Source organism: Sinocyclocheilus grahami, unplaced genomic scaffold, assembly GCF_001515645.1.
Source record: "Sinocyclocheilus grahami isolate Dianchi unplaced genomic scaffold, SAMN03320097.WGS_v1.1 scaffold1415.1, whole genome shotgun sequence".
NCBI classification, from domain to species: Eukaryota; Metazoa; Chordata; class Actinopteri; order Cypriniformes; family Cyprinidae; genus Sinocyclocheilus; species Sinocyclocheilus grahami.
The window spans coordinates 180,552-192,176 of NW_015506594.1; the positions used below are offsets into that span (position 1 = coordinate 180,552).

Genomic DNA, 11,625 nt, shown 5'->3' on the forward strand with positions numbered 1-11,625 from the left:
TATATATATAATAACATTGTTAATTTTATCATTCTTATTAGCTATTTAATCATTATTTGAATAATTATATGAATATTTAAATGTATATGTATTTATTCAAAATGTAATTATTAAATAGTAATAAAGTAATTATTATTTATATAACGTTAACAATTATAATTACTATAAAATATAATAATTAAAATATTTGTATTTTAATTATTTAAAAATATAATATTATAATTTATATTCTTATTAGCTATTTGATAATTATTTTAATAATTACATGAATATTTATACATGTATTATTTAATAATTATTTAAATAATACTTATAATTTACTAATAAAAAAATGCAAAAATGTATTATTTTACCATTAGTAACTTATGCATTCATCTCGATTAAACATCTGTATTGCCCAAATAAACTCTTACACATTTAATATAACAAATAAATTCCTCTAATTGCATAATTTATTTGACTAACTGGGCTGGGGAGCAGACATTTAAACCTCAAACGATGATGAAATCAATACGGACGCTTTAGATGATGGAGCAATAAAACACAAAACAAGCTCGAACTTGGATTCATTGAGCAAATTGCAAAAAAAAGAGAGAGAGTTTAAGCGTCGTTTCCAACTAAATTCGATATTGTTTTGGTGTTTAGTGTTTCAAAGTGTTACACTAAACAGAAGGAGAAATTCAGATCAGTAATTGGTGGCATTATGAAAATAAGCACACATCTTTTATATGCATCTAATTATCATTTGGAAGCGGTTTGCTGGCCGAGTCCCATGCGGTTGCTGGTGGGGAATACAAATGCAACAAAAACAGGATTGTGGAAAGCGCCTTCGGCTCTGTGGAAAGCCCATTACGGAGGGAAATGGCTCTTGTCCCTGAGAGGACACCGTAGGGCTTGTGTGGTTTATAACTCTGCTGCTCTGCGTTACCTGAGAGTCTTCTGGAGGACGGTCCAGCAGTCTTTCACCTCGCTCTGCTTCTGTGTGACGCGGGCCGCCAGCGCCGGGTGCAGGTTGGAGAGCTGGGAAACGCTCACATCCAGCATCTGAAACCACACAGAACGACAGGAAAACAAACACGGCTGTCAGGATGGTGTTTGACACAGAGCTGGACCGTGAACTAACGCGTTTAGGGTCAAGCGTGTGACTATAATGGGATGTGAATGTTGGATCGCACACCATGATTTGACTGGCAACGTCCCGAATTTCCCCATCTCTGGCATTTTCCACTCCGTTGCTCGCAGAGAGGCTTTTTCTCTGGATGAGAAGTTAAAAAAGAAGAGCAAACCGTAAATAACATTCTTAGACTACATCAGCATGTCAACAAACAGACACAGTCAGGTTATATTCGCATCAGAGGACACGTCGAAGCGAAACGCCACAGATACTGGGTTTCCTGCAGGGTTTGAACAGAAATAGCACAATGAAGCTAAATGACTACCATGCTGTCGATGGAACAGACAATGTTATCGGCCTGCTGGTAGAAGGACGAGACTTCGAGGGCGAGCTGGAGATTCTCCTGATATTCTTTCAGGTGCGACTGGGCCTTCAGCCACCTAGGTAGTTAATAAATAAAAAAAATTATTTGATTGTTAAATTATAATCATTTGAGTAATTATTATTATTTGTGTATGCATTATTTAATTATTCATATAATGATGTGATATCATTATTAGCTTTGAATATTTTTTGTATATTTATGCATGTATTTGTTTATTTATATAATAAATACATACAAAAATTATAATTATATGAATGTATACATAGAGTGGAGGTCAAAATTAGAGAAAAATCTACAAGTACTTGATTTTTTCTGAAATATTGTTAATCGTCATCGCTCAAAATTTGAAGGAATATTAGCTGTAGGTAGACCACTGTTATACTATCATGTTTGACAAAATAACCAAAGCATTTCAACAAAATCTTTGTTTTGTGGAAACACCGTGATAAAAATCAGAGTACAGAAACCACTGTAGCAGGAAAGAAGATTACAACTGATATTTTGGAGGGTTACAGCAGTCAGAAATCAGTAGGAATTGTCGAGGCTCTGCTTTGAGTGACTTCAGCACATCTCTAGTTTCTCACACTGCGCTGCTGTGATCTTGCTCCGCTCTTCTTCCAGTCTCTTCTATAGTTCGGTGACTGTAGTGGGTTTCTTAGCCAGAACTTTGTCGCCAAGGATTTTCCAGAGATTTTCAGTCGTGTTTAGAGCAGGACTCTGGGCCGGTCATTTCATTATTTCAGTGTTTTCAGCTTCAATAACTGCTTTACCCGTTTTGCAGTGTGACGGGAACATTGTCTTTGGCTGATTGGGAGATGCTTGCAGGGAAGGAACTGCGTGTTGCTGAAGGAGGTTCTGATAAACATTTGCATTCACCTGCTATGTATCTGTATAAGAGACCAAATTCCTGTTACAGAAAACATTCCCCAAACCATCACACTTCCCCCTCCAGCTTTCTCTGATTCTTTACGCACTCGGCTTCAGTTTTTCCCCAGTTTGACGCTGATCATAATGTTTCCCATCAGACCCAAATAAACTAAGCTTGCTCTCATCACTAAAGTGAACTTTGGATCAGTTCTCCTCTCTCCACACAACATGCTCCTCAGCAAAGGTGAGTCTAGCCTTTTGATTCTTTTTGCTGATGAGAGGCTTGATCACTGCAGAGTGCACTTTCGGTCCGACTTCTCTTAAATGAGTCGAGACAGATCCAGACCCTGATCAGCGCAGAACTGACGAGCAATTCCAGCTGCAGTGCTGAACCGATTCCACATTGAGAGTCTCTGCATTATCCTGTCCTCTCTTTCATTTGTCTTATGTGGACGACCAGCCTTTTTGGGGGACTTAAATTAATTAGGGTCATTGTGAAGCTGCAATACTCTAGAAATCACAGATTTGGAACGTCCAGCTTCTCTTGCAGTGGCTGAAAGGGTTGTCCCTTTGGTCTTCATCTGGACTGCCTCCTGTCTCAGGCTTTTAGTCACCTTAGAGCGGCCCGCCATCTACCAATCTCAGTGAAAATTAGAGGAATGCTGCCAGTTAAACAGGGTTTGTCAAGATAATAACTTGGAGGTATCTGAAAGTGTTCTCTAAGTGTTCTTTTTCAAATATCTCATTTAAGTTTTTTTATACTGTGCTTCAGAATACAATTAATTTATGAAATATGCTAACTTCAAATAAGACTAAGCAGTGACCTTGAAATTTAGGAAATTGTAGGTTGTCCTCTAATTTTGATCTCCACTGTATATATATATATTTATTCAAATGATTATTAAATTGCTAATTATTATTATTACGTGCACTAACATTTTGTTGATATGTTTCCTGCGGGTTGAGATGGTCTTTCCTTCAGTCTTTCCCTGTTTTTCCAGTCTGAGGGCCATATGATTGATCTCCTCATGAAGATTATGATATAGCTGCTCATCCTGAAAGAAAGTCAGACACACAAGGTTTCCTGAGCTCTAATGATCTTACATTTAACCAAGACACATTTCTTCTAGGTGCTTGGATCACATTTTTGGCTAATATCCCCCACCCTAAAAGTACAACTGGCAGTTTCAATTGGCTTTAGGGTTGCTAGTGAAGCAGTGACATCTGTGAGAAAGTACAATGAATGACAGCCTATATGTGCAATGATGGCCTGCATTGCAAATCAGAAGCACTTGCTAGCGTACAGGTAAACAATGGTACTAAATTGGACGATAAAACAAATACTCTCAAAAAAGCCAACTGTTTTCCAGTAGCGATAATTGAGGCATGCTGAGAATTTAGCAGCAATTTCAGTGTTTGCTGTCTAGAATCACGCACCTGTTTCAAATCCAGTATCTTCCTGGTAAGCTGCATCTTGTCAGTGTTTTCCCCAAGGATGTTGGCCAGCGATTGTTCCTGCTCCTGCTGACACATATAAAAGCTTTACAGCCCTGAACTGTTGTAGTCCAGCGATTGTTTTCTTTGAATACAGCTACTGTTGTTCTAAATGAGCCTGGCTACCATGGTGAGATGTAAAACAGACTTGATAACTAACACTTCGGCTTCTTGGATGCAGATGCAAAGCAGGCCAAAGATTAACGAGTGAAGGAAAACAGTAAGAAAGAATAATATGACCAAAATCCCACAAGAAACAAATATTTCAATGTGAAAATGTACATGGGTCATTCTATGTTGTGTTGCAAACCAAACATTTTCTAAATTGTATTTCAAAACATACTGTAAATACTACACACACACACACACACACACACACACACACACACACACACACACACACACACACATATCCACATATAAGGGTTTTATATATATATATATTTACTGTATACATACACATACATATACAAGGTTATATATATATACATATATACACACACACACATATAAACATATACACAAATATAAGGGTTATATATATGCACACACACACACACACACACACACACACACACACACACACACACTAACTACCAAAATCTGATGACAAAACAATTTGATGACAATTAAAGTTTGTTAAATCTGTGTATAATTCATAAACAAATTCTGATATCTTTGGTTATGTTCAACTAAAAGTGATATTTACCATGAAAAATTAAATATTATAAAGTAATTTTTTATCAGTTATTTGTATTTATCATGTATTTTTTATCATTTACACGATCAGTAAGCTCTGAAACTTATGGTAGAATAATAATAAAATATTGATAAATGTAGAATTACATTTAACCCAATTTTTATTTTACACACTCACTCATTAATAGTTAGCAGGTAAATCTCATGAAACCTGTCAAAAACATGTCGAGGCCATATTTAAAAAATGTATATAATTGATTTAAATACTGTATTTTACTGACAAAAACAAACACACATACACATCATGGCTTTTGTACTGCCTTAAAATAAGACTTATTAAAAAATGTTTAATTGTAATTGCAAATTTTAATGAACAAATTGTACAATTTAAATAAATTGTGTTACAAAATGTTTTTACTATTTTACATTCATTAGAATAATTAAAAAAATAAAATAAATTACAAAAAAAGCTCAAAAGTGAAGCATCTGGATGCATTAAAGTATGTACAATAAATCAGAATTTTATGGAAAATGTGTTTTCAGGAAAATATATCATGATGATGTCACAATGCAAAAAAAAATTAAAATCGTAATGTGCCTAAAAATATCCTTATTTTTCTTACATTTCTCTTTAAAATATAAATTGTTATTTATTTATTTTGTCTGCGGATTGAAAAGTGACCATGACAGAATCACCAACATGTCTCCATGTTCTCTATATAACCCTCTAAGATCCATTAACATTATCGATTTAGGACAAAACCCCAAAACTAGAGTTAATTACTATAACTAGGTTTAGTGGTGTGTTTAACCTTCGCTTTGATCCACGACTCCAGACGGTCCACCTTCTTATTAAACTCCTGGAGGGCCTTAGCCCCGCCCATTGCCTTGATTTGATTGGCTGCCGTCTGTTTGAGCGCGTTCCATTGGTCGAGGATCTGAGCCAGATGTTTCTTCACCAGGTCAGATGTCGGGTTAAGCTTGCACATTAATTGCTCTCCCATCTGCACAAACATTCAGCAGCGTTACATGAGCTACAAAAGACCTACGGTCCACTAAAACAACAGCTTAATCACATCAGCGCGCTTGAAATCCACCCAAGTCCTCGTTCTTATGACTAACAGGAGATCCAGTTTTGCAACCCACCAGGGACGTGTGTCAGCAGAGGTTAATTATTTGCAATGTCCTATTTCAAGGGAAAAGGACAAATTTAGCATCTGTGCTAGGAAAAAAAAAAAGAATGGAATGACTTGAGATTTTATGTGATTTTGGACGTCTCACAAAAAGGTTTCTGAGGCTCTGCAGGTCTTGTCAAAGCTGAGCTGTTCAAATTGTGTTTTGACAAGTCGACATTAAAAAGAAATTATGATTGTTACCATAACAATTTGTAAATGTTTTGCCGTTTATTCGCAAAAGGGAGAACTTCTTTTGTTGATTTTGGCCGAGGAACCTGTTGAAACCTGAGGATGATTCATCAATCTTTTACTCTCCTGATGAAGACGATTTGTCCTAACCTGGTTGAGTTGAATGATGGTGTTCTCAAAGTCCTTCAAATCTCTCTGGAGGGTTTGACAAACTTCCTCCCAGTCGGTCAGAGGACATCTGTGGACGTTACTGGCGTCCCTCAGGTCTCGCAGCTTCGCTCGGATCCACGTCTCAGCCTGCGGGACGCGAACATACACCGCTTACTTCAAAATCTAGATCTTTACCTTCCTAGAAATGATTCAAAAGTGATTTTCTTATTTAGTATTTTTGTAAATGCACTTGAAAGGCAAAATGTTAAGACTTAAGATATTAAGTCTCGTTTTCTGAAAAATGTATCAAAATTAAGTGAGTTTATGCAAAACAAAAATGTTTAGCCGCAAAATGGTTTACAACATTAATAATATGAAAAGTTGATTAAGCATCAAATAAGCATATTGACTGAAGACTGGAGTAATGATGCTGAAAATTCAGCTTTGCATCACAGAAATAAATTACATCTTAAAATATATTCAAATAGAAAACCGCTATATCAAATCGTAAACATTTCACAATATTAGTGTTTTTACTATGTTTTTGAGCAAATAAATGCAGCCTTGGTGAACAAAAGATACAACAAAAACATTAAAAAAATCTTACCAATACCACATTTTTTAATGCTAGTGCATATACATTTTATATTTTATTTTTTTAATAGAATAGAATAGAATAATACACTGCAAAAAAGTTTTTTTTTTTAGCATTGTTGTATTGTTTTCTATCACAACTATCCACAACATCCTTGAATCAAGACACATTTACTCGAGAAGCAAAATGACTTAAGATATGAAGTCTTGATTTTGTTGTTTTGATAGTTTTTCTTAAAACAAGTAAAAACATCTGCCAAAGGGGTAAGAAAAATTCTCTTAATTCAAATGTAAAACTAGATTATTTTTCTTATTATGGGTTAAGAATGTTTAGATGTTTGTAATGGAAAACAAGACAAAATTACTAAGTAAAAAAATATTTTTTTGCAACGTATAATACAGTATAATATAATTTTATATAATATAATGTAATAATTGTTTGCAACGTATAATATAATATAATACAATATAATATAATATCCTTAACTAAAAGAGTAAATATCAATAAGTGTAATAAATACTTCTATAACAAAATATAATAAAATAATTAATTGTTTCAGGACAAAGATTTAAAGTCGGTGGAAGAGAATTTTACTACCTCTAAAGAAACCTGGTCAAAACAAATGGCAATTCTATGCAAAACGACCAATTTCTAAACTATTCAGGCTGGATCACATCACACGGGATGTTCGTTTTTTTTTTTTGGATTGTATTGTTAATGCTTGAAACATGAACACATGTCGAGACACTTAAGGCCCATTTTACGCTCGCTTAGCTTTCTGAGCGCGCTCTGGAAACACAATATTAAGCAAATAGATTTTAAAAGCAGCACATGTGCGAAGTTACAGTCGCTGTCTATTATTACACGCCGAGGAAAGTGAAGTTCCTCTGTGACTTCTTGTTTTTGAAGAAAATAGCGATCACTTACAGAAACATCATCGGGAGATTGCTCACCGTTTCTCAGATGAAGGTTTCTTTTGGCTGGAGCTCACAGTGTGTTGCATAAGGCTTTTGAAAGCACAATTTCTGGCCGTGTTTGCACTGCGTGAATAGAAACCAGCTGGCCGAGTCCAGATAGGTCCTGGACATGTTTATTTGGTATGAACACAATGCATGACCACTGGCAGTCTTCAAAAAGCCCACCCACATCAGCACAAACCAAAGGATTGTAAAATGAAGCTGTCATTTCTGCAAGACTAAACGCAAAGCCAATAAAACCAACATATCGGGCTAAATATAAGGAGACAGCTTAGGATAATTATTAGTGCTGCTGGCTACAGAAACCATCACTATTGCTATTGGGCATATAAAAATATTAAACTTCGCCTCATAATTCATCCCAGACAGACAGACAGACAGACATGATTAATTTCTGTGGAGACCATCTGTTAATATTTTTACTTGACAATTGTTTATATATAAAAATATGTGCACTGTAAATGATTTCATCCTCCTTCAGCTTAATTTTTTAAAGTATAATCAAATTGGCTGTACAAGTCATTTCAACTCATTTAAAAAAATCTCGTATAATGCCGTGTTAGTTTAGTATTAGAGATACTGTTGTGGTTTTATTTATATTTTGAATCAGTTTCTATTTTTATGTTTTCCATTTTAATTGTAATTTTATTTAAAGTTTTAGTAATTTTGTCATTTTTAATAGCTTTTTTTAAATGTCTATATCGTTTTCATTCATTTTTATTTCCCTTTTAGTTATTTTAGTACATCAAGTTTAACTAATGGAAAATATTTCTAATTAGTTTTTATTTTTATATTTTTTTTGTTTTCATATTTTGCCTTTTAATTTCCATTTTATTTTAATCTTAGTTAAAGTAATAAGTTTTAGTAATTTTGCTGCATGTTTTGTCATTTTTAATATTTTTATTTACTTTTTATAAATTTTTATTTCCGTTTTAGCTATATTTGTTTAGCTATATAAGTTAAACTGATGTAAAATATTTTTCAAATCAGTTTTTATTTTTATCTTTTTAGTTTTAATTCTAGTTAAAGTTTTAGTTATTTTGTTGTGTGTTCGTCATTTTAATAGTTTTTCCTTCTTTTTTTTTAAATGTATATATATATATATATATATATATATATATATTATAAATTTTTATTTCATTTTTAATTTGAGTTATTTTAGTACATCAAGTTAAACTTACTTAAAATGAGAAATCTTGCTTTGGCAAAGAGATTACATTTAAAAAAAGTTATATTTTATTTTGTTTTATTTCAGTTCATGTTTATTTCAAGTATTGTTTATGGCTTCAGTTTTAGTTTCAGTTTTTATAACCTGAGTAAAACATAAAAACACCCAGTTGAAATTGGTCAAATATTTTAAGTCATGAAAATACATATTCTGCCATGACTTATTGATCATATCATTTTTATCGTGGTCTCAGAGGTTCAGTATCAAGCCAAAACTTTCTCACATCAAAAACACGCAGGAGATACACATCACATGTGGACAAGAAAAACAAACCCGTCACAATGCTTGGCAAGATCTCACAGTGCAGATAAAAAAAATAATATGATGTCACTTCTAATAAAAGATCAGCCATTATTTTTAATGGCTTCCCACAGGCTCAAAGGTATTTCAATATTCGCAGCCTGTGTAAACAGCTCTATCGTCTCATTTCTACCCCACCGTGACGAGAAACCTATGACTTCATACTTTGTTTCTTCCACTTCCCTTTAAACCAATAGTCTGTTTAAAAAAAATCATACAGAATGTTTTGGTGAAATGATACGGCAATAGATGCCATCAGCAGACCTCCGGCTGAGGCCATGCAGGTTTTCAAACGTCCTTCTTTGAGGAAATTAGCAAAAGGAGAACCTGTACTGTGAAACTGATATCTAACAGGTTATTCAGTTAGGAAATGTTTGATTTAACCCTTGTGCATCAATTAAAAAAAGTTTCATAAGTCATAAAAAATTTGACGCTAGGGAGCACAGAGTTAAGTTTGGTCTCATTTAAAGAAGCATTATTGTTGAAGTAAAAAAAGTTTAAAAAGTGAAACCAAAAAAAAAAGTTCTAGATGTTTAGGTTTATGAAAATGATTTATGAACGATGTTTTATATAAAATATATATTTTATGAAACATGTTGAACTCTATACCTGCTAGAAAATCAAAGCCATAAATCTAAACAAGTTGTTTCCCAATTTGAGGTTGATATCTCAACAAATGAGCTTTCAGTAAGATTTTGTTTGGGCGCAGTACCAAATTTTCCCCAGTAGATGCCAGCAAAACTCTGCTGGTGCACACAGTGGTTGGATTTGTGATTTGCAGTAGAGTTTTTCTCTCTCAAATATTACAAGAACACACAGGCACAATTTTTTTTTTTTATGACACACATACAAACCACACTCTGACATCCATACCAACACACCCACACAATTATAGCTGCATTATTTATCCAATTGGCTCTATAATATGCAGAAGCAGAAAGCAGAAATAAAGCGAGTATTTTCTTTATAGGTCAAACCTGAAAAAATGGCACCATCTGGTAAAAAAATAGTTAAAAATGAAATTTTAAAGCCTTGCCAATAGAATGAAAGCCTATCAACAACAATTGCATAATTTTACAGTTAAATGGCACTGCGTTTAAAAATAGCAGTTTTAATGGGTTTCAATGGGGACATTTTTTGTCCTTAAGGTCCTGAGAGGAACAGTTTTTTTGTACCTAGTGCAAAACAGATTTATTAAAGGAAATGGAAGTGAAATAGTAAAATTCCAATAAAAATACACACCTGTGCCAAAATGTATGCAGTTGGCAATAACACAGGCAAAATGATAAAAAAAATTAAAAAAAACTGAAAAGGACAAAAATATCCAAAAGGTCGCACAAGGGTTAAAGTGAAAACTCTTCCTCATACCTGTGGTTAGTATGTGTCTTGTTGATGAGACACCAGCATTCAAAAGTTTGGGGTCAGTAAGATTTTTTAATGTTTTTGAAAGAAGTCTCTTCTGCTCATCAAGGCTGCATTTATTTCATAAACTCTACAGTAAAAACTGTAAAAGAATTGTGAAACATTATTACAATTTAAAATGACTGTTTCTATTTGAATATATTGTAAAATGTAATTTATTCCTGTGATGCGCAGCTGTATTTTCAGCATCATTACTCCAGTCTTCAGTGTCACATGATCTTCAGAAATCATTCTAATATGCTGATTCGCTGCTCAAGAAACATTTCAGATTTTTATTAATGATCAAACCATTTTTACATGATTTTTTTGTGATGTACAGAAAGTTCAAAAGAACAGTATTTATTTGTAACATTATAAATGTCTTTACTGTCACTTTTGATCAATTAAATGCATCTTGCCGAATAAATGTTTTCTAAAACGTTCTAAACGGTATTGTACTGTATATTTAAGGAAAGACATAAGCCATATCTAGAGACCAGAATATCATTAAAACATGATGGGGTTCTACCATAACAACCACCTAGCAACACCCTAGCAACAAGAGAACACCTCAGTGACTCCATAGCAACACCCTGGCAACTGCAGAACACAGTAGCGTTGTGCAACTTTTAAACAGGCAAACACATTTCCTTAAAAAAAAAAACCAACAACATCTAGTTTCTTTTAATTATAGAAATTATAGAATTAACCCATTTTTATGTGAATCCCTTAAGGGTTTTATAGGGCGATCCTAAAGAGCGCTGGAGGATGTGTTGGCTTTTTAATTTACCTTTCTTAAACACAGGCCAATTTCCACATCCTTGACTCTATAATGCTACGCTAACACAGATTCATCAGTGCTATCAGTCAACCGAATCACCCATAAGAGATGGAGGCTTTGCCCAACACCAATATTCATCCAAAGGCCATTTCCTAAACAAATGGCAGCGCTTCTACAGCCTATTAACATTAATGATGTGCTACGAGTCCTGCCGCTCGTCTGTCTTCTAAAACACTGTGCTGCCCACTTCACTTCAGCTCAGTAAATCTC

At 34.0% G+C, this 11,625-nt stretch overlaps 1 protein-coding gene across 1 annotated transcript in view; it reads right to left on the reverse strand.

The window, feature by feature from the left end:
• The window catches only part of LOC107570100 (uncharacterized), a 44,981-nt gene that overhangs the window by 31,683 nt on the left and 1,673 nt on the right, over positions 1-11,625 (reverse strand). Inside the window, exons 3-9 of the mRNA XM_016256300.1 lie at positions 6,074-6,220; positions 5,372-5,563; positions 3,804-3,887; positions 3,303-3,421; positions 1,440-1,554; positions 1,178-1,255; positions 929-1,044 (exon numbers count right to left, since the gene is read on the reverse strand). Coding sequence (XP_016111786.1) covers positions 929-1,044; positions 1,178-1,255; positions 1,440-1,554; positions 3,303-3,421; positions 3,804-3,887; positions 5,372-5,563; positions 6,074-6,220 — 851 coding nt within the window. The remainder of the gene's footprint in view (positions 1-928; positions 1,045-1,177; positions 1,256-1,439; positions 1,555-3,302; positions 3,422-3,803; positions 3,888-5,371; positions 5,564-6,073; positions 6,221-11,625) is intronic.